Source organism: Cyprinodon tularosa, unplaced genomic scaffold (genome assembly GCF_016077235.1).
Source record: "Cyprinodon tularosa strain WSP-4 unplaced genomic scaffold, ASM1607723v1 ctg3, whole genome shotgun sequence".
NCBI classification, from domain to species: domain Eukaryota; kingdom Metazoa; phylum Chordata; class Actinopteri; order Cyprinodontiformes; family Cyprinodontidae; genus Cyprinodon; species Cyprinodon tularosa.
This window is the reverse complement of record NW_024039007.1, coordinates 2,384,878-2,412,181: the sequence shown is the minus strand read 5'-3', so window position 1 is coordinate 2,412,181 and position 27,304 is coordinate 2,384,878. Positions and strand designations below refer to the sequence as shown.

The window sequence follows — 27,304 nt, the reverse complement described above, 5'->3', positions numbered from 1 at the left end:
ATTCTGACTTTAATCTTAGAATTCTGACTTTAATCTTAGAATTGTGATTTTTTTCTCAGAATTTTGACTTTAATCTCAGAATTCTGACTTTTTCTCAGAATTCTGACTTTAATCTTAGAATTCTGACTTTAATCTTAGAATTGTGATTTTTTTCTCAGAATTCTGACTTTAATCTCAGAATTCTGACCTTTTTTTTCTCAGAATTCTGACTTTAATCTTAGAATTGTGATTTTGTTTCTCAGAATTCTGACTTTTTTCTCAGAATTCTGACTTTTTTTTCTCAAATTCTGACTTTAATCTCAGAATTCTGACTTCAATCTCAGAATTCTGACATTTTCTCATATTAATTGTACTGAAATAAAATTTAAAAATCACTTTTTTTCAACCTTTTTTATTTATTTTTTTCAGTGGCCCTAATCCTCTTCCGTATAATGATAATAATAATGTTAGTAATTATTATTATTAGTAGAAGTATTAGTAGTTGTAGTGGCAGTAGTAATAGTTGCCTAGTAGTGGTAAATATGGGGGAACGATTTGGTTAAACAAGGGGGGCAGGCGTTACGATGGTGACCGTTGCTACGTGACGCTATGCTTGCGGAAGAAGCAATAGCTAAGAGCTGCAACGATGAGGAGAGAGATGGACGATAACTTTCAGCTCGAGGATGGTGCAGCGAACAAGAATGTGAGCATTGCGGTTAAATCTTTAAAAGTGCTTTAAGTAAAACAATAGCAGTACTAGTTATTTAGTTCTCTGAGGTGACTTCGTGTCATTTTTAAGGTTTCAGTGACGGGCTAGGGTTAGCTATTTAGCTAGCGTGTTAGCCAGTGCAGACATGTCAGCTTCCAACTACTGCAGATGGACTGTTTTCACACTGTCTCATTGCCGTTACCTCTGTGTTTAGCTATTCTTGTTGTTTCCTCTTATCCTTTCTTGTTGTTCATGTATTCAGTGTGACTGACTGTTCGGTGCTTTTCGGTTCAGCTTCATATGCGTTTTTATCAAATGTTGCCTTCATCAGAGGCGTAGCCAGAACATTTTTATAAGGGTGGCCAGGCAATAACCAATGTATACTGAGGGGGGCGGAAAGTAGAAAGTAGGCACCAGAACCTCACGATAAATCTACACTGATCCAACAGGAAAATTAACGAGCAAAACATCCATATTTTCTAAATAAAGACAAACTATACTTTCCAACAGCCTTTCCTAACAAATAGATGCATATATTTAAACATCCGTGCTTTCTATATAAAAGGTATAGTGGATGAAATTCTTTTAGGTTTGAGTTCTTGGTTGGACATCTTTTTCATTGTCATTACTTACCAACTTTTATCAATAATCATTCATCATCAAGTACTAAAATCTACATAAATTGATTATTAAATCAGTTTTTATTAAAATAGTTATTAATATTTCACTGAAGACTCCTAGATTATTTGCAAAAGACACCACATCATTTTTTTCCCTTACCAAACAACAAAAGTTCTGAAAAGAGCAGGAATTCTGTATTTATCATCTTCAACATTAGTCTATTGATCTGCAAAATTAACCACAGTGTTAATTGTGGTTAACCACAACACATTAACCATATGTAAAATTAAAATGTTTTGAATATTCCACCTGAGAGTATTCCTGCTCCCACCATCTGAATTAGAGGGAAAAAAATAGTAAGGGTGGCCACAGGGGTGGCCAATGTTTGGCTAAGGGTGGCCATGGCCACCTCTGACCCCCTTTATAAGCCCCTGGCCTTCATAAGCGACTCGATAGAGCTCCTATATAGAAAAAACAACAACAAAACATCTGACATATATCAAAAGGTTTCAAAATGACGTGCAATATGTACTGATTCATTAAAGACTTAAATCACAAATGATTAAGCAATCGGTGCATGTTTATGAAAATATAACGGATATTGACATCTTTCATGCAAAACTGAAAAGTCAGGCACGGTATGGAGTTAATTTGTTAATAGAATATATAGTTATGTTTTCCAAACAACATTCCCGATAGTTTCATATTGAGTGAACAAAAAATGTATGGGGAACTGTGGAATATAGAGCTGAGAAAAATATGGGATTTAGGCATAAAAATATGATTCAATTCAGTTTATTAATATAGCGCCAATTCACAGCACATGTCAACTCAAGGCATTTAACAGTTCACCGGATAATACATTCAAATTGATTCAAAGTTTTCTGTCTAAGAAAAATCAGTTGATTGCATCGACTCATTGACTCGAATGCAATCCCTCACACTAAGCATGCTTGTAGCGACAGTGGAGAGGAAAAACTCCCTTTTAACAGGAAGAAACCTCCAGGTTTCACCAGGCTCAGTGTGAGCGGCCATCTGCTGAGGCCAACTGGGGTTCAAGGAGATACAAAAAGCAACTGTAAAAGGTATAACTGCTATAATAGGACAAATGAAGGATATAATCAGTTATTTAATGCTATGGTCATTTCAATAATTTTTAGAAGATCAGAGGGCTATTTCAGAAAAGCAGAATTTAGAAATTTGAAATGATGGACTGAGTCTGGTAACTTTACCTCCACGTTGCTACAGATGCTGTCATCATCACAGATCATTTTAATGCTTTAGAAAGATGAAAGTAATTTAATGCACAGAATAAATCCATGTAGTTAATTGGAGGACTAACTCAAAGCTTACTCGTTCCTCATTTTTGATACTATGAATGGATTTTGCGTTAACAAAACACCTCTGTGTGCAGATGAGGGGCGTTTTATATTATTGTGCTTGCAGTCGATCAAACCAACAGCATTGGGGAATCCTGTGTTAAAAAACAAGTCTGTGTAGCTTGTTTCACGTTACCTGCAATGCTGTAGAATCCCTCTTTATAAAGGAAGCTGCAGGGGTTTAGAGCTACCATTTCTGGCCTGACGTTATTGACAACATCTTTTGTTCTTTTTTTAACTTCTCTCTAATCTCCTCAGCACATGCAAAAGGTCTTTTTTGCAAAATTTAAAACAACAGCAGTCCTCAAAAACTGATAATAGTATCAGCTACGATAACAATATAAAAATGATAACAGTACTTGATTAAATAAAAATATGTTTAAAGGGTATTTTAAAGTAGGCTTGAAAAAAAAAGATGAAAAGTAGCAAAATACAAACAAGAAAATGGAATCACTGATAAAACGTATTGATTTCTGATTGGTAAAACTGCTGACTGAACAGATAAGATATCAGTATTATCCTGGATGCTAGCCTGTTTGGGAGCAGGCTTAGCTGCACAGAATAAATCTCCATAGTAACTTATGCATTGCTGTTTTTGTGATACTAAGTGGAGGCTTTATTAGGCCAAGACCTCCGGAAAATCCCAGCTTGATCTGCTTTCTTGGTTTTGTCAAACAGCCCTCTGGTTTATATCATCTCATCTGTTTCATTGCAACTTGTGATAATTTTGGAAAATTTGTCACTTTTTAATGCAGATGATCAGCACAGGAATACTAGTTTTTGGTCATATCTTCTAAAGCTGCTGTACATTTTAAATCTTGGTCACCAAGATTGACTTAATTAAAAGCCCTAAATCTTAAGAACTTTTTGGATGAGTAAAGAGGTCTTAATGATGAATATTTTTCTGTTTAAATTGTTAAACTTTTTGCATGTTCACACAGTTTTTTCACATGGTTGTAAGCAAATCTTTTGCTTTAGTTTTTACAGATCTATTATTTTAGTGGTCATTGTTCCATGATCAGCTCTGGTTTCTTTTAGATCATAAATAAATTGTTTAAAATAATTAAGAATGATCATTAACTTTCAGATTAAATGTACTATACAATCAGACACACCGATTTATGTAAAACTATTATCTTTATGTAGTTCTAGCAAAAAAATATGTTTTTTTTACTTGCTTTGAAATATAATAGACCCCACTTTATTTTGATAAGAAATAATGTTCATTTTCTAGATTGTTAAATCTGGCCGAAGAGCTCGATTATCAGCCGATCACTCGTTTGAAGATTCCCGGCCTGCAGGGAAGCCATCCACCTCTGCTGCATTAGGAGAAGTGAGTGATTTTTATGTATCTATGTAAACACTTTAATTTCTCTTTACATCACAAGTCATAAAATTGCATTTTGTTTTTTTCACATGCATACATTTTTAGGATGATGATGATGATGAGGTGGGTGGTGTTAGTTTGCATGGCTTTAATGCAATTCTCCAGAGCTGCTATTTTCTATTAATCTTCTTTACTTTTTTACCTTGTTAGTCATCAGTTTTCTGCATCATAGTTTCTGACTCTCCGATAAACAACACATCATTTAATTAAAGGAGTTTTTATGCAGTAAGTTAGTGAGATATTTGATTACTATCTGCTACTTCAAAAACCTCTAAAGCATAAAGTATGTATGTCAGAATTTCAGAAAATGTAAAAAGCTCCTTTTTATTGTTTCCTTTTACGCTTCTGTGTTCATCTATTTTTATGTCTGCAATCTTTTACAAGTTTGTCACATCACAACCACAAACCTAGATATGTTTTATTGAGATTTTATCCGTCTACTGTAAGGTGGCATATTACTTGCAAAAGTGAGGAACAAAAAACACTAAAATTTAAAATGAGTAGAATGCATTTATATTTAGCCTCTACAGTAAAAACTAAATAAAACCACCTTTTGATGGAGTTACAGTTGTAAGCCCCCTGGAGTCTTTTCCTACCATCTTCTGACATCTACTAATGTTTTTGCCAATTCTTCTCATTAAAGTTCTTGAGCCCAGGTTGTGATTCTGCTAGAAGCTGAACCTAAAACCTTTTCCAAAGTCTTTTGAAGCCTATAGTTTGTATTTTTCTAGATGTTTGGTGGATTTAGTTCCATTTATCTGCCCATAAACTGTAGCTCGCTTTCCTCTCCCATCTAAATAAAAGGATCTCAATGATACTAATAATAACATGATAATCCCCAAAGAATGTTGCCTTCAGACAACTTTGCTGTGATTTACTGCGACCACCATGGCAGGGCTGTTTCCAGGTGATCTTTAATGTTCATTTTCTCCCTCATATGGGGATATCGGCCAGAAAGTTTAGTTAAATTTAGTAGAAAAACGTTTAATCGTTGTATTAATCACTTGTTTCCTCTGGCTTCACTTTAATTGTTGATTTACAAGAAGCAGTTTAGAGTTTATCTATGGGTGTTAGAGTATGGGGGTGAATTCTAAGGCACACTACAATTTTCTTCTGAAATTTTTCAAATCGTACATCATAAACTTAATTCACTACTTTTTTCTTGTCCTGTCACAAAATTTCATTTAACCAAACTGTAATTTGAAGTTGTAAGGTGGCAAAATGTAAAAAAAAAACAAAGTTTTCCTTTGTATTGTTCAAACCAAATTATACTTTCTTAGTTAATCAAATTTGGCTGCAAAAAGATAATAATAATAAAAAGAAACTGCCTATCCCTGGCATTGTTGGAATGAGAGACATCTCCTGCTCCGGCAAACTGTAAACGAGCCAACATTCCCAAAGTTAAAAAGAAAAACACACGGCAATTCTTTTGCTTTAGGCTAATCCTCCCTAATTAGGACAACTTCCTAACTGTATGAACAAATTTTCTCGTGCCCTTCATGACCTGCTGTGCACATGCGATGCAATACATTTTTCCGGAGTGCGGTAGAAATGTGGTTTTTCTTTGCAGTGTTTGTTTATCAACCCTGTCTTCTACTGCCTTAAATACCCCACTGATTGCTCACATTCCTGACATCCCTTCAAGCAATCTGCTGCTTTTTTTGTGCTCTGAAAGTTTGTGCACAAGTTCTCTGACCCAGGGACCTCCAGAGAATCCCGAATTAGAAAGCCCAGAGGCTGAGCTAATTGTCCCAACAGACTTGAGGACTTCACTACAGCTCTGAGGTTCATATTTGGTCATTAGGTATTACAAGCACACATCGGTTTTGTTTCTCATGACACTTATAGCCTCTCCCTTTTTCCTTATTAAAATGTCAGAAGACTTTTATCTCTTGTAAGGAAAAACTGTGTGGTCCTAATAAAAACCATTCATTGTCAGACACATCAAATATTAAACAACAAAGCGATTTTTCATCCCTTGGAGCAAATTCTGCACTCTTTGCTAGAAAGCCCCAGTTGTGATTTTTATCCTTTCTGCTCTTTTTAAGAGACAGTTACTAATTACACAAAGTTAAGGGAGCTCGTTTAGCCTCGGCTCCCTGGTTTAATGGTAATATACAGTAGAACAGAGTGGGTCCCCCCCTCCCTATGCCCTGCTTAATGGTGACATTCAGATTTATAAATGGCTTTGCTAAAGAACCCAGCCATAAATGATTATTTCCTCTTTCATCATAAATGAAGGAAATTCATTAATAAGACTTTGTCCTCTGCAGTCCCAATATAGCAATGAGAAATGTTCTGCTGTTTTTTAAAGGAATTCATCCATTCATGTCTTCTTTTTAGGGTCTAAACATTATGATCACAACACATCCTAAGTTTATTACTCAAACAAATGCAGAGATGTGCTTTTTTCCTGGTCTGACTCTATAATTCGGATGGACATTGGTCTTATCCTCTGGCTTTTTCTTCTAACTCAATAATTAAACAATAATTTAATTCATAAAGCTCATTCTTTCCTGCAAATAGTGGCATACGGTAATCCGTGGAGTAGTGTTTTGTGGAGGCGTTACAAGAAGGCAACATCGATTAAAAAGGTTAAACAAGCTGTGGAGAATATTTCGTTAACTTCTTTACATTTGCCTTTGAGCACAGAAATCGATTGACTGTTTGCAGGCTTTATACGGCACCTCAGGGAAGTGTTCATGTTTGATAAATGTTATTGCATGTTGCCACTTTCTAATCACACATGATTGGGATTTGATGTTGTAAAATAATATAGAAGTAAAAGAATTGGTGTCTAAATGTTAGGTGGATTTTTTTTTTTTACAGAGACAAAATCTGAAAAGTGTGGCATACATTTGTTTTTCAGCTCGCCTAAGTCAATACTTTAGAACCAGAATGAGCTTCAAATCTTCATTCTTTGCCATACAGTCAGATCGATTGGAGATTTTGTGAGCATTAGCTGTCAACTTAATGCTCATAAAGATTTTCCAGGTAGATGAAGACTTTGCTCCATCCTTAAGAATATTTGCTTAGCTGCCCCCTATTTTGAGCCTAATTGAGCAGACACACAATGGGGATGGTGTGCTCAGCATGATTTGAGGTTGTTTTCAGAAACACAAAGTGTTTTGCATAAAAAATAATCTTCAGAGCAACTTTGACCTCATTTTTTGTATATTCCTTTCATGCTTTATTGCAAACTCTACTTCTAATGGCTTTCCTTTTGCTACTGCTCTATTGTCCTGCCAGCAAATCCAGAGCTCCCTTTGCCAGACCTGTTAGTTAAGGCGGTCTGTTTGAATGTTTTTCAGTGCTCTTTCGATTCTCAGATGATGGACTGAACAGTGCTCTGTGTGACATTATTTAGGACCTAACCCTGCTTTAAACTTCCCCACATCTTTTCCCGATCTATCTGCTGTGTACCTTGCACTTCATGAAGCCGTTTGTTTACCAGTGTTCTCTTAACAAACTTCTATGGCCTTCACTGAATAGCTGGATTTAAACTAGAATTAAATGAAACATTTAATCTGAAGATGGCTAATGTTAAAGCATGTTCCGCTTTTTCAATTTTTTGGTAACAATGAGTGAAAGTGTGGAAAAGTTAAAGTTGTTTAAAGACTTTTCTCTTTTAAGTCTTCAGATTTGAACTAAAATGTTTCCTCTTCAGCACTGGTAATACAGAAAACTAGTGCAAAGTATCCCTATGACTCAAAATACCCTACAGTTATAAAGTAATTTTTACTTTGTACTATATTTATCTCTGATAAAAAAATAAATCCAATGAATCTGTTTGCTATTAACTGTTTTTTTCTTACTGCAGGGCCCTCCTCCTAAACCGGCCCGGCGGCAGGGTGGCTGGGCACAGGAAAACTCTGGATCTGGCTCTGCCAAGTATGTTTCTCTTTATAACACTCTGCAGTGGCAACACTGAAGCGGGGCCTGCAGGCTTGTGTTATGTGTTATTAATGAACTCTCATGCTGCTGAATGAGCTTATTTATCAGTGCATATTTGGCTCTCAGGCTGTGAATCAACAAGGTTAGAGGGAGCCTGTCTGAGCAGGCGATTCTCCATTCGTCTTCATCTGTGAGCAAGGCGGTAATTGACATGGTTAATGCATCAGCCACAGGAGGGCACTGTTAGTCAGCTAGCCACTTCATCACAGGAGTTAAAGCCACTTCATCACCCCTTACCGCCGTATCCTGCTCTATACAAAGACAGCACAACAGAGAGGATTCCTAAAAATATTTGAAGCAGATGGTAGATGTTTGCTGGGAGGTTTGATCGGCAACTGGTGCTTCTGTCCACGAGTGAACAGTTTGTCCTTTCTGCTTCTGCTGAGCTCCTTTCCTTTTGTCTCAGTGGAGATTAAAGAACGCAGGCTGGAGTGAACAGGGGGGCAGTCACTTCTGTTTATTTGCATAGTTTACTGCATCATTAGCGCAAGCAGGAAAAAGTCAACTCGATAGATCTCCCCTTTCACACACCGAAGGTCAGCATATGCAACTCCACTTTTGCGTAACCCCTCTTGATTCCTGCTCTCAAAGTGATTCAAATACAGGAGGTGTAAAAGGGGCTTGCATGTGCATTGATCCTTTCTGAAACAAAGTAAGTAATGGTCCCCCCTGGAACCGACAAGGACTTTTCCTTTCAATGTCACCCCTCATGCTCAATCACCACTGTCCTCCTCCCACTAATCCCAGCGCAGAAATCCCGGGATTTGTCGATCTATCACTTCTAATTGACACTAAATGATCTGTCAGTTTATTGATGAACCTTTGAAACCAGGTTGTCACAATATATTTTATCCCTAACAACTTTTTCCAGACAGTTTTACCATGTCTATCGCTTTGCCTTACATGAGTCTTAATCAAGCGGCCTGTAATGTGTCTTAAGTGTCGCCACCCACCCCCCAACACCCCCCGTCCAGACAGGACACAGTCCAAGGGCAGCCAGGTAGGTTCAATCAGCTCATCTCCGCTCTGCCTGGTTGGACTCTTGCTCATCTATTGTTGTTGCTGTGCTGCGGAGCAGCATCCGAAAGATGGAAAAGACGGGGATAAAAATACTTCTGCAGGGCTCATCAGGTTTCTAAAATAGAAAGTTAAATAAAAAGTTACATTTGTAATGAAATCATTTTTGTTTATTATAAACAAGACAAATCTGTCGAAAATCCTCCTGGGAAAGTAATATAAGTTGGTCTAAGGTCACAAATCAAAACACAACTTAAACACAAGTTCCTCAATAAAAACTACTTCCCATTTTTGTAGTTACTGTCGTTCCAAATAATGCTGATTGTTTATTTTAATACTGCATCTTATATTCTTTTTATTTATTTTTTCCTCTAAAGTCTCGATTGCTTGAAGCTCTAGAAAAGATGAAGGGTAAATCAGATAACCAGTAGGGGGCAGCTCTCAACCAGAAGAACAAGCAAAATGAAAAAGAACCTTTTTCCTCTTTTTTGAAATTGAAAATAAGAAGGCTTAGTGCTACGCAGTAATTATTGTTTTTTGAAAGAGTGTAACGTTATAAATAGTGAAAAATAAGACTTTCATTGATCTGATTTGATTAATCATAACAAGGTTCCTAGGGTCTTAAAAGGTGTAGAAAGTGCTTAATTTGAATTTGTAAATTTCAGACATTTCAAAGTCAAATTTTTTTATTTCTCATTCTAGATCTTAACCTTGGTTCCTTAGGCTGTGGGTATCAAGTGGCTGCAGTGGGGTTAAAGAGTCTTTACTTAACAAACCTGATGGCATAGAACTATAAGTTCTGTTGCCTGTATTATTGCATTTTGTTGATGCTGAGATAAAACCTCATCTGGTCTGCCTTATTTAGATGTAAAGTGTATGTGCTGTTTAATTAAATTTCAATTCAATTCAGTTTATTTCTATAGCGCCAATTCACAACACGTCATCTCAAGGCACTTTACAGTTCACCAGATCATACAGTCAAATTGATTTAAAGTTTTCTATCTAAGGAAACCAGTTGATTGCATCGACTCAATGACTCAAATGCAATCCCTCACACTAAGATTGCTTGTAGCGACAGTGGAGAGAAAAAACTACCTTTTAACAGGAAGAAACCTCCAGCAGAACCAGGCTCAGTGTGAGCGGCCATCTGCTGAGGCCGACTGGGGTTCAAGGAGACAGAAGCAGAGATAAAAAAAAAGCAGCTGTAAAAGGCGGCCCCGTCCAGGAAACACACAGCCAGTCAGACGAGGTCTAAACCAACTCCCATGTCAGAGGATGAAGAGAACGAGAAGTTGTTTAAGAGTTTAATGAGAACACATGATGCTACTGATTTTTCCCACTAAACATGAATTATTAATTTACCTCTAAACATTAAATTAGTATGTATTTATAATTTGTACATAGATCATTCTTTCCCCAAAGTATTGATTTAATCTAGCTTATCTTGTAAAGGGCTCTGATTTCTTTTATTAGTTATGCTTGTGCGATCCCTCGAAAAATTCCAGCTCCTAAAATTGTGTTTTTTCTTACCTTTTTTGGGAAATTTACAATAAATATATTTAGTTTATTTTTCTAATTTGTAATCCATCTCTTTGAATATTTGATCCCTCAAATGGGTTGTTTTTTGTAATTCAAACCTGGATTTAAAATTAGAAAGTTTAAAAGATTTGCTGCAACTTGCAGAAGCTCTCTATCATGATATTTTATATTAAAGAAGAGTTTTATAATTGGATCAAGTTTAGTAATACATGGTCAATGGTCCATACTATAGGTACAGGGAGAAAACATATTGAGTTAGTTTAATATTTTGACATGGCACCAATTTAGAGCAAGTGTTGCTAAAGGCACTGCTCAAGACAAGCAGGTCCAGTTTAAATCCAGAAATATTGACTCAAATCAGTCCTATACAGAATCAGCAACAAATAGATTAGATTTATGACTTTTCTTTTTCACTGTCAACTCAAAGTCCTTCACACTGATGTCTGACTTACACATTCAGACAAAGCAGATCTTTTTATACCCAGGATGTATTAACACATGCAGGAACCTGCAATAAAAGTCATATTTTTCCAGTTGGAAGGCGACCAACTATCTACTGAGAAACATTTACCTCAGATAGATCAAGGCTGTTAATCCCATTTCTGTATCAGGCCACTTCAGGAATATCAAATGTTCCAAAGGAACGGATGCAGCTACATAAAAGAAAGCCAGAAAGCACACTGCTCTTTTATTATAACTCTACTCCCATTTATTAAACGCATGATTTAACACTTTTATCTAACACTTTACTCCCATTTATTAAGCTGTTTTAGTTACTTGCTCACTTTAAAAGAACAGGCCTGCAGGCCTTGAGATGGACACATATGCTATGAACAGGTTTATTCCAGTTCTTTCTATGTGCTTTAGAAGACCCTTCAGCGTATTGTTATTTCCTGGAGGCCAAAACCAGTTCGTCTTTTATTTTTATTTTGTGTAAAAACTGTGTTTTCTTTTCATTTACAGATCTTCAAGAAGACGAGCTACCGAGGAACTGGAGGAGTAAGTTAACTTCTTGGAGTTCATGATTAAAGTGAATCGGTGTAAAAAAAAAAACATATTTTATACACTTTTGTGTAAATTCTTGTGCACATTCTGAATGGTCCTTGTTTTCCAAAAACAATCACTTTAAGTGAATATAAAAGCAGCCTGACTGATTTGCTGTAACATTTTATGGCCGTCTTCCTGTAGTTTTAGTTTCATGCTGGCCCTTCATAATCATTGTGTCTTAGAATAAACAACTATACTCATCATCTGAGCTGCTGCTCGGAGCCTCGATGTCTGCAGTGAAACTGAAGTTAATGTAAAACTGACGGTGTTACCCTGAAGAACTCTTATGCTGTCCTTTAATTCCACTGGTCCCAGTAATACTTACATGGACAGAGATTTCAGACGGGGTTTCTTTTTGTTGTGTTGAACAACAGAGACATGAATAACTGATGTTCTCTACCTACAATAGTGGAATAACAAAAACAGACAAATCATAAAAGCAACATCTAAGAACCAGCTCCCGTACTTCCTATGATGTTCTCACCATTAGGCTTGGCTTTCAAAGCATTAAATAATTAATTCTCCCCTTACTTCCTGTTTCCACAGTCATCGCCTACGACCACAAACTCCCCAGGGATCAGATGATGAAGGAGGTAAGAGCACCCTTGCCGTCCACACTCTTTGTGTCTCCTCACGGGCAAAGAGCAGTGCTCCACTGCATCTCCTGCACATTTATCCTCTGAAAGTAGAGCAGATAAGCAAGGAAACTGATCATCACTTCACACTGATGTTCCTGCCATATTTCTTCCTGGCTACAGCTTGATCTGGTACTATGAAGCCCTGTTTTTGACCACAGAGTATCTCTTTGTCTGCCCCCCCCATATGAACAACTGTGAACCGACAATTACTTTCGTTACTGTGAAAATTAGAAAGAAAAAACTAAACCGCTGAGCTTCTATATTTAAGTGATATCCATTCAATGTCCTGTGAAGTGACTGATGTCAACAAAAACGTAATCAGTCTAATTTCATCATTGTTGAGTCACTCTTTAGGTGTAAAAAATTGTATTAAATGTTAATGAACAACAAACAAGACCAAAACATCATGTGGAGACTAGTTTAAAGAGTGGTCAGTTCTGTTTTTTGGTAGGGGGCTCAAATCAGAAGGGGGGCTCCAAATAAATCTCTGCTCGGGGCCTCACACTACCTTGGACCAGCTCTGGCAACTGCTAAAAGATTACCTTTATGTGTTATTAAAAACATTTTAGTTACCAAGCCATACTTTTAAACTATATTTTTAATCATATTCATAAGCAAAATAAAATAAAAATTTTTCACTAGATGAATTTCATTTATTTTAATTTCTGTGCCTCTTTACAGCTAAAGTTTCAAAAAGGAAGTACACAATTGGATTACCAAATACTTCCATAGGGAAGCAAATAGTTTATGTATAGATGGATTCAAGTTTAGATGCTTTTAAAGGTTTCATAATCATAAAACTATCCCTTCTTCAGCTTCCATGTTATCAGTGTTTGCAAAAGTTTGTTCTAAGCAATATACACAGGGGAGTGGTGTTAGGGTATAGAGCTTGGAATCCTGAGGTTCTGAGTTCAAGCCCCACCCCCTCAGACTACCACTCTTGGTCCCTGAGCAAGTCCCTTAACCCCAAACTGCTTCCCGGGTGCCGCACATTGCAGCCCACTGCTCCCTAATGCTATGGGTTAAATGCGAAGAGTTCACTTTGTTGCTCTGTGCTTGTGGCAGTGTAGTGACAATTTTTTTTTTAAAAAGCTGAAAATAAATATCCTGCAAGAAAAGTACCTTAAGCTGAGTTTGTGCATGTATAGTGTTTTTTTTGTCTGTAATCTTATCTTAACTCTGAATAAATAAGGGATTTGATACCAACAGTAAAGAGCGAAACAAATGCATGTGAAATACAAAAACAATTCTTGAGTTGTCTTCTAATGAAGTGATATTCACTCAAATGTTCCCCATAGAAAATCATTTTTTGCTGAAGAGTAATGCTGCTTTATAATACTTTTTTCCTAAATTAACTCTTTAAGGTCTTGTTTTTGCAAAATAATCCTCTAAAAGCTCCAATATTCAAACTGTGTAATCTATGAGGATCAGTCCTTTTTCAAGCAATGATACTCTCCCTCAACAAAGTTGCCTTTTCCATTAGAACAGGGGAATAGTGAGAAAATTTCAGAAGATTTAGCTAATCAAGGGAAGATCATTTGGTGATATTTGATTTTTTTCTCCATTGTATTATGAATTACTTGTTCTAAAAACAGTTTGAAAATATATTTCAAATATTCACATTTCATCAACTTGTTTGTTTATTACAATTGAAACAGATAAGAAAAATTGTGATGAAAAAAGTTACGCCAAGATCTGGACCTAGAATATTCAACCGCAGTTGGTTTTGAAAACACACACACACACACACACAAGTACATCCACCTGCAAATGTTATGTCCCACTATCCTTAAAGTGACTTTGCATTGATTTTCTTTCTTTTTTCTGGTCTAACCCACACCCTTACCATAACTCTTCCCATTAAAAACACATACCTAACCCCAAACTAAACGCAATTCACACCTTCGTTATAAACTTTATCTCCAATCAAGAAGAAAACCTTTTCTCATGGGAACCAGTCCACTGGTCCCACAAGTACATCTAAGTTCCCACAAAGTAGCATACTCCTTTGCAATCAGCCTAACACCGTCCCCACAATTTAGCAAATACTTGGTCACACCCCTAAACACACACATCCATACACAGTATCAGACCGATGCAGCTGAATACCAATATTTTGGTATCACTTTTTGCCTGTGACCTTTATGCTCTCTACAAACAAGTTAAAACTGAGGGGGGCGACTTTTCAAAGAACGGATGCAGAAGATCATTCTGTTTTTGCTGTGCCAAGCAGCTTTATAAAGTCAAATAGTCTCAGTGAAAACAGGTTAGCATGCACTGCACACTTCATAAACTGATAAATCTACAGATGTGTCTTTCTGGAAGCTTCCTCACATGGCAGAATAGCAACTATTTTAAATCCAAATATTCAATATTTTAATTGCTCTAATTTTTCTCAAGGTTTCAAGTTTTTTTTCACAAAATCAGCGTTTGCAATAAATCTCAGACTAACAGTTAAACACTTTTTTATTTTATAACATAGATTAATCAATCAAATGCTTAAAAATAATGCTGTACAGATGTTAAAAAACAGGCAAACAGACACATTAGAAATAATCAAAGAGAAACAGAAATTACTCATACAGACAAGGAACTTAAATGGTAACATAGGAATCCAAATAGAAAAGGTTTTTATCTAAATGAAAGCATATTTTAAACATCACAGTTCAAAATGACTTTCTTACTAAATAAATAATGCAAATAAATAATACAAAACTATAAAAAAAAAACTTACAGGTGCTGGTCATAAAATTAGAATATCATGAAAAAGTTGATTGATTTCAGTAATTCCATTTAAAAAGTGAAACTTGTATATTATATTCATACATTACATACAAACTCATATATTTCAGATGTTTATTTTGTTTAATTTTGATGATTACAAATGACAACAAATGAAAATCTCAAATTCATCATATCAGAAAATTAGAATATTACTGAAGACCAATAAAAACAAAGGATTTATAGAAATGTTGGCCAACTGAAAAGTATGAACATGAAAAGTATGAGCATGTACAGCACTCAGTATTTAGTTGGGCCTCCTTTGGCCTGTATTACTGCAGCAATGCGGCGTGGCATGGAGTCGATCAGTCTGTGGCACTGCTCAGGTGTTATGATAGCCCAGGTTGCTCTAATAGTGGCTTTTAGCTCTTCTGAATTGTTGGGTCTGGTGTATTGCATCTTCTTCTTCACAATACCCCATAGATTTTCTATGGGGTTAAGGTCAGGAGAGTTTGCTGGCCAATTAAGAACAGGGATACCATGGTCCTTCAACCAGGTACTGGTAGCTTTGGCACTGTGTGCAGGTGCCAAGTCCTGTTGGAAAATGAAATCTGCATCTCCAAAAAGTTGGTCAGCTGCAGGAAGCATGAAGTGCTCTAAAACTTCCTGGTATGTGGCTGCGTTGACCCTGGACCTCAGAAAACACAATGGACCAACACCAGCAGATGACATGGCACCCCAAACCATCACTGACTGTGGAAACTTTACACTGGACTTCAAGCAACGTGGATGAAGTGCCTCTCTTCTTTTCCTCCAGACTCTGGGACCTTGATTTCCAAAGGAAATGCAAAATTTACTTTCATCAGAGAACATGACTTTGGACCACTCACCAGCAGTCCAGTCCTGTTTCTCTTTAGACGCTTCTGACGCTGTCTGTGGTTCAAGAGTGGCTTGACACAAGGAATGCGACAGCAGAAACCCATGTCTTTCATACGTCTGTGTGTGGTGGTTCTTGAAGCACTCACTCCAGCTGCAGTCCACTCTTTGTGAATCTCCCCCACATTTTTGAAGGGGTTTTGTTTCACAATCCTCTCCAGGGTGCGGTTATCTCTCTTGCTTGTACACTTTTTTCGACCACATCTTTTCCTTCCCTTCGCCTCTCTATTAATGTGCTTGGACACTGAGCTCTGTGAACAGCCAGCCTCTTTAGCGATGACCTTTTGTGTCTTGCCCTCCTTGTGCAAGGTGTCGATGGTCGTCTTTTGGACAACTGTCAAGTCAGCAGTCTTCCCCATGATTGTGTAGCCTATAGAACTAGACTGAAAGACCATTTAAAGGCTTTTGCAGGTGGTTTGAGTTAATTAGCTGATTAGAGTGTGGCACCAGGGGCCATCAATTTTGAACCTTTTCACAATATTCTAATTTTCTGATATGAATTTGAGATTTTCATTTGTTGTCATTTGTAATCATCAAAATTAAACAAAATAAACATCTGAAATATATGAGTTTGTATGTAATGTATGAATATAATATACAAGTTTCACTTTTTAAATGGAATTACTGAAATCAATCAACTTTTTCATGATATTCTAATTTTATGACCAGCACCTGTATGTCGGTTCTGATCTTAGCGACTAACATAAGACCCTTTTCTGCCGACCAGAAGGGTCCCGAGGCCCCGTATGGAGAAAGTACATCTGAGAAAATGTTGGACTAAAGTGATTACAAATGCATACAAACAGTAACCCATCCTTTGTTTTATATTTCAAGTGTCTCTAGTTGAAATCTGGCTCATTTCTTTATATAACGAAGGCATTTTTCATAACATTTGTTCAGTCGTTTGTAAACTTGAATCAAACATGATGCCTAAAGAATAATTTATTTGATAATTTATTACTAAAACTTCTGTAGTTTGCTGCTGAGCCCTGAGAATGAAAGTGCTTTCTGATATACTGCCTCTGATTATGTTTTTATATATGAACCTAGATAAATGTTGTCAACACATAGGTTAAAATGGTTGTATGCTGAATACAAAGGTTTGTTTCTTTTTCAGTTAAAGCCCCAGGAAAGATTATTACTCTGTGGAGGGAGAGCTCTTAATACAGAGCCGGAGGCAGGGGCATTGGAAATTACAGTGCTTAGGGTTACTGAGATAGCCCCTGCAATCTTGATTATGTCCCACACCCTTATCCCTTATGTCCACTGGCTACAAGCGCAGAGAGAGACCCACAGAGAGAAGGCTTGGCCAGTTAACTGCCCCCAGCTCCCTATCAGCTGCCCCCATCGCTTCCTGCTGGTCACTTAAAATAGCTCCAGTATCACCAACACACTCCTGTTTCATGCGTCGCTCTCACAGGCTGATGTGTTGAATATTGCTCTATGAGCCTTTCAAAGGGAACTCTGCCTAGGTAATCATTTGACCGGACCCCTTGTGTAGGTTACCGGAGTCCGTATGATGTGGGGAGACGTCCTCTCGTCTAAAGTCGCTGACTTGCATGCATTAGCTGTGGTACGTCTATTATCCCCATTTTGATATTTACAGGCTTCAGCGAGGAGACTGCATGCAGCGGACTAATAAGGCAGACAAAAGCCACCTCGCTGTATGTCCAGCTGAGCGCAGTAAGGTGTGGTTATCCTCCTGATGGAGTCGGTAGAAAACACAGGCTGCTTGACCTCTGGTGATGCATTCAATTTAAAACCAATTTAATACAGTTGTTCCTTTTTTTTCCAATAGCAGACTTTGCATATAGACAGCATATGCCTCTATTATTCCCACTGAACACCCATGGTGTACATTTATGTTGCATTACCAGTGGAAGTCTAAAACTGTGTGTGCAGAGATGGACAACCCAGGAAGCTGTTTGCAGAGCCGGATGGCGAAGTTTTTGATGTCATTGCACTAAGACCATTAAATTTGATTGGGAGTCCAGGGGGGACGGATTCTGCTGAACGCTGTGCTTTGTAAATGAGAGGACAAAGTGTCACCGGGCCTCATGAATATGAAATACCCGTGCCTGCATTTATTTGGATATCAGAAACACAGATGAATCTTGTCAGCGGCTAAACGAGTGTGGCATTTTTAATTTGGCTTAATTAAAAAAAAAAAAAAAAAGAGGATCAAGTAAGTTATCAGCTGAAGGAGGCAGTTTGATTTCCGGTAAAACTTGATGCGTTATATTCTCACCTAGTTGTTGTCAGAATTCTTTATCCATCAGGGAATTCTGTTGGGAATGGAATATTTTCCCTGTGCTCCACCAAGGATCAATGATTTATTTTCTTTTACCCAGTTTGTTTTCAGGGTTTATTTTTGAAAAAATGGTGACATAGATGCCAAGATATTTCCTCACATCAGATTCAGACTTCCATCTCCTCACCTCTATTTAGCTCCTGTATCGACTTTCCCCTCAGGGTACAGAGCTGTGGTTGGAGATTACTGACAAGCCTCTTCACGAGGCCAGCTTTCTTTTTCTTCCTACCAGTTACTTCTCTGTCGTGCATCCAGATGTTCTTTTTTAGACGTTGTAAATACCCCACTGTAGAACAAATAAAGAACTGCAGAGTTCTTCCTGCCCAGAAGCTGTTTGATTGAGGTTTGAAGATTCAAGTTCCTACAGGAAATGAGATGTGGATGAAGGGACGTGTTTGCATTTTTATGGTTTTGCACATAGGCTTGTTAAGGCAGATTATCTGAGGCACATGCCCCAGAATATTCTGCAGTATATTAAAAGTCCCAATCAAATTTCATAAAAACATTATGAACAATATAAAAAAACAAAAGTACATAAAGATCCTCTTGAAAAGATTCTCCTTGCAAAACATTATTCATAAAATCTAAATGAAAAGCAGAATGATCATAGACAGCCCCTTACTATTAGTACTTTAATAAATACACTGAAAAATGTCATCTAGAATGTTACATATACTGCAGCTGAGTCAAACCAGGAGGCTGTTTTGCAGGAAAATGTTTAAACTGAAAAATATGAATATGATTTTATCAAAAGATCATGAAGTAAAAGGGTTAGACCTATGGTCTTTTATTTAAGACAGATACTCAGCAGTAAAGTGGGCAACTAAAAGTTTTTTTTCTTTTTTTTTATTATAAATGTAGTTCACTTTAATGAGTGTCAAAGTGTTTCTTTTTTGATACAAAAGCAAGAAAAGCAAAGTAAATATTTGTGTTTAAAACATTGTTACGTATATCTTCATTAGATCTCGAAAGGGATTTAGAAATAAGACTATCGTAAAACATTTCTCAACTTTTCCCAGCTTTCAATGTGACATATATCAATATGGTCCAATATGGTCGAAAATCCAAACAAATGTGGTACACCTTTCAATTCAGTTCCTCAGATCTTAGTTCAATTAGTTTATGTGATAAATAAAAGTTGGACTACCTGCATTCAGCTATTTATACAAAGGCATCAGCCTGGAAAAGAGTACAAAAAGTTTCCAGCAGAAATAATTCATGAAAAACAAGAACCTAAGCCACTCTTAACAATAGCTGTATCAGTGAGGAAAGTTTTGAGCCTGAAGTAGACAGGATGTCTGCATCATGGACCAAACATGGCAGCTGGTTCCACTATTCTACTATTAGTGATTCTAGGAACCACCAGTAAACCTGCAGACCAAGAGGGAAGTACTCTGTCAGAAACATAAGGATCAATCAGATGTTTGATATAGGATGTGCCTTGGTTATTTAGAGTTTCATATGTGAGAATGTTAAATTTCAGTTCCATTCTGGATTTAACAGAAGCCAACAGACAAAAGATGATTCAACAATGTAACAAATCAAGGATTTGCATACAGATGCTACCGGTTATTGCATCTTTTTGAGATTGGTACTTCGTTTTTCTTTCATTTACTAACAAATAAATATATTTTCAACATTTTCCTCTCCATCTCTTATCTGTTTTTATTTTTGATTCCTTCACATGTCAGTCTGAGCAAAGCTGTGAAAGTTTGCCCTGTCCTTCTTGGGAGTGAAGCCATCCTCTGTCCTGTTGTGTTCAGCCAATTAAAGCGGGTTCCCACTGTTCAAACAGCGGGCTGGCGGCTCCTGGCACTGTGGCCCCTGCCAGGCCGCGCTGTGACTTCCGACCCCACACAGATGGGCCCACAAGCAAATACTTCTGCACATGGCTGGACACCCAGTCGGAGTGGCAGAGTGGACATGGAGGTCGGCCTGCCGGCCACCGCAGGTCCTCAGGGTGGGCGGCGCTGACAGGGCCCAAATGCTAAGGTAGCGGGGGGTGCTTTGTGGGGAGCCCCTGCCCAGCACCCGTAATCACAGCAGGATGAGCCGCCGCCTCGCCTTTTGAATATTCATGGCCGCATGGCGATGACAGGGCAGCTCTTATAAGGATGCAGGCAGCAAGAGAGACAAAAGGAATCTCACAAACACACCTCTGACAGGCATACACAGGGGATATGCTGTCTTTAGTTCAGCATTTTCATTTTGTTGGTTAATCACAGACTTGCCATTTTATTTTCTGTACGCTTATGTCATCTCTGTTACAGGATGCTTTCTTCTTTATATTAACAGATATTCCAGTAATACCAGATTTAGAGGAAGTGCAGGAGGAAGATCTAACGATGCAGGTTGCTGCTCCACCAAGGTACTAAAATCTGTTTAATTATTAAATAAATTAAATTATAATTTTGGATACAAGTATTTCATAAGGGGGTAAATACCTCAGAAACCTGCTGAACTGGGTAAATATTCTGTACAATCCCAACTAAGGCTGGTATTTATGGACCTGCAAATTTTTTCGAAGTGCTCATTTGGGTGTTTGGGACTTCAATTGTTCAAAACTAACTTTAAGCTGTCCTAAGGTCTGACTCATGAACGCAGACATGAATGGGAAGTGGTGGATTAGTGGTTAGTGCATGGAGCTTGGAATCCTGAGGCTCTGAGTTCAAGCCCCACTCCCACAGACTGCCACTCTGGGTCCCTGAGCAAGACCCTTAACCCCACACTGCTCCCCAGGCGCCCCACGATGGCAGCCCACTGCTCTCCAAGTGGATGGGTCAATTTTTCCAATGTGAGATCAATAAAGTCCAATTATTGTCATTAACACAGCAGGCCTTCAGTTGGGTCCCTCTGTCCAGTTGGTGGCTGATTCGTCTCTGCGTTAACCTCTGATGGACCTTTGGTCTGTACAGCTGATTTCTTCCTCTCAATATTGACTGTGACCAGATGTTGCTAAATGTATTTGACATTCAAATAAATTACTTTTTCTTTTCCTAGAAAGTGTGTATAACTTTTTAAAGATTAAAAACTAGTATAAGATGAAACGGAAATTCTTAGAAATAAAATTTTTACATTCATCTATCTTTTGATGATTTTATTATACAGAAATAATAAAAGATCGTTCATTTCTGACTTTTTAAGTTCTAGATCTTTTTTAATTTTGGGTTTTAACCAGACCCCGGCTTCCTGATCTGACTGTGGTTGAGTGTCAAAAAACAACGAATGTCCTACTTTTTTGTGAAATGAAGGTGTTACCGTCCACAGTGTGATTTAAAGGTTTATCTGTTTTTTAAAAATCCAGCTAATTTAGGTTTTACAGAGTTTGACTGAGCAAAGTGTGTCAAGATGTTAAATAACAATCACAAAGGTTACAGTTCAACGGAAGCTGAATCAGAGAACAGGTCCCCCACTAAAAACAGATGAAACCCTTCCCACAAGAGTTCCGACTATCCAGGACTCAGAGTCAGGTCTCTTCAAAGTTATCTGTCCTCTGTTCACCTTATTGCAACTTTTACGTCGCAGAAATAAGGAAATAGTTTGATGTGATTTATTAATTTCTCTTCTCACCACCCAGGCTCTGATTTACAGGGCACAGAGAGACACAACGACATGTGTCGACTATGTAGCAGGGCTGTGACAGTGGTGGAGGTTATTAGGCTGGGGCTAGCACTCCGTGCAAGATAATATCCACATTGAACTCATTGCAGGGGCAATGTAGCGTGTAATGTGCAGTAAGTAGGACTGGCATGCACTGCTAGGCCCCGGACACTTTGAAAGCCCCCCTACTTAATTCCAACCCACAGATAAGCAGCTGGGTTTCAATTTGAGGCGTTTAACACTTGGCAACTGTCTCCTGCTCACTGTTGTCGCTGCTTGAAGATGTGGAGACTGATTGTGCAAAAATGTTAAGCTAGTCCAAAGACACTTCTCAGATGTGTTTTGACTTTAGGATCATTTTAACATAAAGAAGTTAAAAAACAACAACAAATGTTCTCTTGTGACTTTCTCAGGGTTCAGGTGAATCGAGTGATGACCTACAGTGATCTGGACAATGATCTTAAACATTTCTCGACCTTCCAAACCTTAGTAAGTCAAGGACATTTATTTTTATGCATCTTTATCCCAGTTACCCTTCTCTTCAAGGTGGTCTTCCCAGTATCGTATCACCCCAGTTTGTGCAGGCGAAGATGGTTTTACTGAAATGTCTTTTCAGGATGGAGAGATCGACTTGAAGCTGCTCTCCAAGGTTTTAGCACCGGAGCAAGAGTTCAAAGAGGTGAGTGAGATTTTAGTAAATATATCCTGAGAGGTCCCACTGAAGACCAGACCAGCTGTTTGTTGATCATCTGGGGAGGTTGCCACTCGTATCTCCCAGGTAATCAAGATTTATGATGTGTACATTAATACCCTACAATCTCCTTTCCTCTTTACTTTGCTCCCCTCATTCCCTCTCCTTTCTTTCTTGGCTCTCCAAATGTTCTTCTACCGCCTCTCTCTTCTTATCCACTTTGCTCTCCAGGAGAATGTGATCTGGGACTGGGATTGTCTGTTTGCAGAGGTGTCCTCAGAGCTTAAGATGGAACAGGATCAAGGAGAGAGTCCAGAGTTAGGACACAAGGGACCGTGACTTTATTTAACTATAGTCTCTCTAAGAATTTATTTTTGTAACATCTTGTACAGTATTTCTTGATGTCTTAAAAAAAGTTCTCTGCTATTTTTTTGGTCTTCTGAAGTTTTTCTACTGTTTTTTTTTTACTTGACCAGCCTAAAGGCTATCATTTGAAAGAAGCCGTTTCAGATAGACATGTCCTCTTTGTTCTGGCAGCATTATCAACATAAAAGGTTGATAATCAGCTAAGCTCAAATCCAGCTGATTGTGTTCAAATTAACATTCCTCATTAAAGCCTACAACCTTATTGTTATTGACTGTGCCATTGGCTTTATCTCGCAGCTCTTCGATAGGAACGGCCCCGTCTTCACTATTATCTCGAATGCATTGAGCAGAGTTCCTATTGACACCTGGAGGATTAGCATACATTATACTTTTACTGAATTAAAAGGTAGGAGTGGAAGTCTGGACCAAGAAAGCTGCAACTCTTTAAAGTGATGAGCAAATTTTTTTTTTAAGAGATGTAGACAATAATAAACCTTCTGTTCTCCAATTTAAGTATCTGTTTGCAAATACTAATAAATCCTGATTGTCACTTTCATTCTTCTCTTTTTATTTTTCTTTCTTTATCATCTTTTTATCGTTTGCTGTAGGATAAAACAAATCAAATAGCAACATTGATATAAAAAAATAGTTATGTCAATATTTGTAAAATTCCACTTCGACATATTTTGACCATTGAGTCTCTGAGACCAAATATTTCTTCAGAAACAAAGTAAAAACCCAAAAGAAGAATGTCAAGAACTTATAAATGCTTTTATTAGAAAACAAACTTTCAGCCTATTTCACTTTCAATGTATTTGAATGCGTATATCTCAAAGAGCAGTGATGTATCAGCATTCGGCTTTGCCTTTGGTTCATGTGTGTGAATAAAGATGCAGGCCTCCAAAGTCCAGCCAGGTCTATTAGGGAAACAGCTGTAACATTTACAGATTGTGATTAGGTTTATTTCTGCGGCAGAGATTCGGTCTCTTGACATTCGCTGATGCTCACAAGGACACCCAGTGTACGCATCTAACGGCTCAATCTCTGCCCATCACAGACTGATCCAGATTTTTTCATTCTGTGGGCCTTGAATCAACTTCATCAACTCTAATGCCGCAGGATGAAGCTATCAAACAGCACATTTGTGCTCAGAATATTTTTGTGTCACAAGATTTTGAGCTCTGCTTTTCTGCTCCTCCTTCAGACAAATGCATCTTTTTCTTTTTTATAAACCGCCTCCACAATTGGCTTGTTTTGCCAGACTTAATGAATTCTGCCCATATGCCCAGAGCAGCTGCTATGTTGCCCCTTCCTCCTGCCCCCGCTGAGCTGCGAAGTGCCCATCCATGTAGAGACAACCTCTAGCTGTCTCTCTGGAGAAGACTAAGCCTGCCACTCCTCCGCTGGCAGCCAGCCGGTGCCGTCTGAGATGGACTGTGGACGGGCCGAGGACTCAGATTAGGGCCCGGCGATCACGGGTTGTGGCCCGCTTCGTCTGACTGGGCCAGGCGTCGGTGGATCAGAGAGAGGATTAGAGCGAGACAGAGATCCAGAGACGCTGTTTGCCATGTGCTTGCATCCAGATTTCTCAAAGTGACCTCTCTGCCGCTTCATCCTGCTGCTATCCTCTCCTCCTTTATTCACCGCATGTCTCTCAGTGTCTACAGTACATCCTGATGCTGCAGCGAGGCAGAAAATGACCTCTCTCTGTTGGGGTGCAGTGGATTCAATCACATCAAAACAACAACAACATAAGCATTCCTAGAGAGGAAGACTTATGTTCTGAGGAAGGTGCCTTTTTAAAATGGAGATGTGGTAACTCTGACATAAGCAGAGTCTGAGACTTTATTCACTTCCACACATATCAAATCATATTATACGGGCCTAAAAATAATAAGGCTGCATTATATTCTTGACATTCAATTTATTGAATAGAATACAGTGCCCTTCAAAGCTATAAACACTCCGTTAGCTTTTTCATTTTTTTCAGATTACAACCATAAACTTCAGTGTGTAATAATAGGATTAGAATAGAACAACACAAAATAAGAAAAAACAATGTTTTACTACTGCCGATTTGTTTTCTTTGTTTTTAGTGAAAACTAGATAACCGACATCATAAATAACCAACATTTTAGGTTAAGGATAAAGATTTTAAGTAGTTTAAAGCAAGACTATGCTATGAGATAACATCTTAGAGACCAGGTTTTAATCTATCATCCTAAAAAGCAGAAAGCGTTTGGAACTGCTAAAAACCTGTGGAAATGTTCCAGGAACGTCACTAACCTACAGTAATCCAGCAGAGTTAGCAAGGAGAGCATAGATCAGAAAAAGACATAAGCCCTGTCATAACTCTGTGGGAGCTGTAGATACCTACTGCTCATGTGGGAGAACAGGCAAGAAGAACACCATTATTAAAAGAAAAGCATAAAATAACAGTCTAAATTAAACAAGAGACAAGCGGGATACAGATGGCATGAGAAATGACTTATCACTTGGAGCCCCAAGGAGTTAATAATAATAACTAATAATAATTTAACTTTATTGACCTCACATTGGAGAAGTTTATCTCTGCATTTAACCCATCCCCTTGGGGAGCAGTAGGCTGCCATTGTGCGGCGTCCGCGGACAGGGTCTTGCTCAGGGACCCAGAGGTCCCTGGTTGCAGGTTGCAGGGATCAAACCAAGTACAATTTTCAAAGTCAAGCTCCAAAATAAGACATAAACATTTTTTATGTACAGAACATTTTTAAAAATCTGCATCTTTTTACAGGGGTAAGCTTTATCTTATTCCAAATGTTACAAATGCATGGTAGTGTTTCTTTCGTGGTTTGATTGAAATCATTGATACTTAACTGACTTTTTGAGCATAATGTGATGGGTCAAACCCCCCAAAAATGGTGCAAGCTCAGATTGGAAGTGATTTAAAATTACTTATGGTAGTAAAAATCACAAATCAGAAAACTTTATTTATGAAACTTAAAAAAAAAAATTTAACAAAAATAATACATTTCTCAATAACAAAGAAAACCCTGGTTCAATCCCCACAGCCTCCAATCTGGGATCCTGGGCAAAAACCTTAACCCCACACTGCTCCCCGGGCCCCACACAATGGCAGCCCACTGTTCTCCAAGGGGATGGATCAAAAGCAGAGAATCAATTTCCCTGTTGTGGGATAATAAAGGGCTTTACATTTTGTTTTCTCACATATAAAAACTTTTTCTCTGCAGAACATTTTAAAAACCAAGTATTAGTTTTCATAATTTTACAATTTTTTGTGGTTTTGATTAGTTATTTTTCATACATTAGCACCAAAAACACTGAAAGATTTTTGGATAAACATGACAAAATGTCAACAAGATAGACAATATGAATAGTTTCAGGACTATAGATGTTAAAGCTCAACAGTTTTTAATAGAGAGAAGTTTCCTCATGCAAGAGTTCAGACTGTTTTTGTTCATGAAATTTAACTCTAAAACCTCGAGACCAGTACAGTAGCCTGTTTCTTGGTGTCCAAAAAAACTAAAATAGGAAAGTAATGGAATTTTCATAAAAGTATAGCTCAGGACTAATTTGTGTATTTTTTTTTTTCTGTTGCCTGTCGGCAGACTTTCAAAAGTATTTGGATATTTTGCAGTAATTGGAAGCGTAGAGTACAGATAATAAGCTTCCAACTCTAATATGTTGTGGTGTTGACAGAGGTTTATACATCTTATCTGATCTAACAATCTTCTTTCCATATGGTCCAAAAGCAATTTGCCAAGGTGTAATTAAAGAAAATAGGGAGATGTGAAGATAGTCAAGGCTCTCTCAGACACAGAGTGAGGGGTGAAGACAGACAAGCTCAAGGAATATTTGGCCCCGTTCATTTCAGCAGGGGCCACGCGTCTGCCACAGGTTCGCTGTGAATGACCGGACCCTGAACCAGCCCGCCAGAAGATGAGAGGAGACTGAAAAAAAGGCTGAAACGAGCAAATAAAGCAAATGTTTTGACCAGAACAAAAACATATTTCACTAATTAGTCTAAAAGACAAACATTTACAAGGTCAATTTGGATTCTGATGCTGGACCTAATCTATGCAAAAGCAACGATTTTAGATGAAAAACTCTTTGAAACAAACCTCAAAAAGCTGCCACAGCATTGATTTTCAACTAAAGTTCAAGTTTAAAGGAAAAGTCGTGGACACAGAACTAAAGCAGTCAGATCAATATCATTTTTTGATCAAAAGGGAGTTTTGCCTTTGAAACTGCTAGATTAAACAGATGTTTTATTTCTCAATAGTTATACTGCACCTTTGACACCCCACAGGGGGTTTCATTGCAGAGGAGTAGGAATTAACTCCACAATGAAAACAATGAAAGTGTTTTATTTTATTATTTTATTTAAAGCCTGAAGTTTTGGTGAGTTT

General features: G+C 37.9%; 1 protein-coding gene across 2 annotated transcripts; it reads left to right on the top strand.

Moving 5' to 3' along the window:
* The first annotated feature begins 578 nt into the window (after positions 1 to 578).
* LOC119787494 (intraflagellar transport protein 43 homolog A) lies at positions 579 to 23,451 on the top strand. Of its 2 annotated transcripts, XM_038291385.1 has the most exons (11): positions 579 to 682; positions 3,923 to 4,021; positions 4,121 to 4,138; positions 7,896 to 7,966; positions 11,549 to 11,584; positions 12,179 to 12,225; positions 20,534 to 20,606; positions 22,252 to 22,327; positions 22,455 to 22,517; positions 22,761 to 22,846; positions 23,193 to 23,451. In XM_038291385.1, the coding sequence occupies exons 1-11, from the start codon at positions 626 to 628 to the stop codon at positions 23,239 to 23,241; spliced, it is 675 nt and encodes a 224-aa protein (XP_038147313.1). In that variant the 5' UTR covers positions 579 to 625; the 3' UTR covers positions 23,242 to 23,451. The 2 variants fall into 2 exon arrangements, with proteins under 2 accessions (XP_038147313.1, XP_038147314.1); XM_038291386.1 differs by lacking the exon at positions 4,121 to 4,138.
* Positions 23,452 to 27,304: the final 3,853 nt, after the last annotated feature.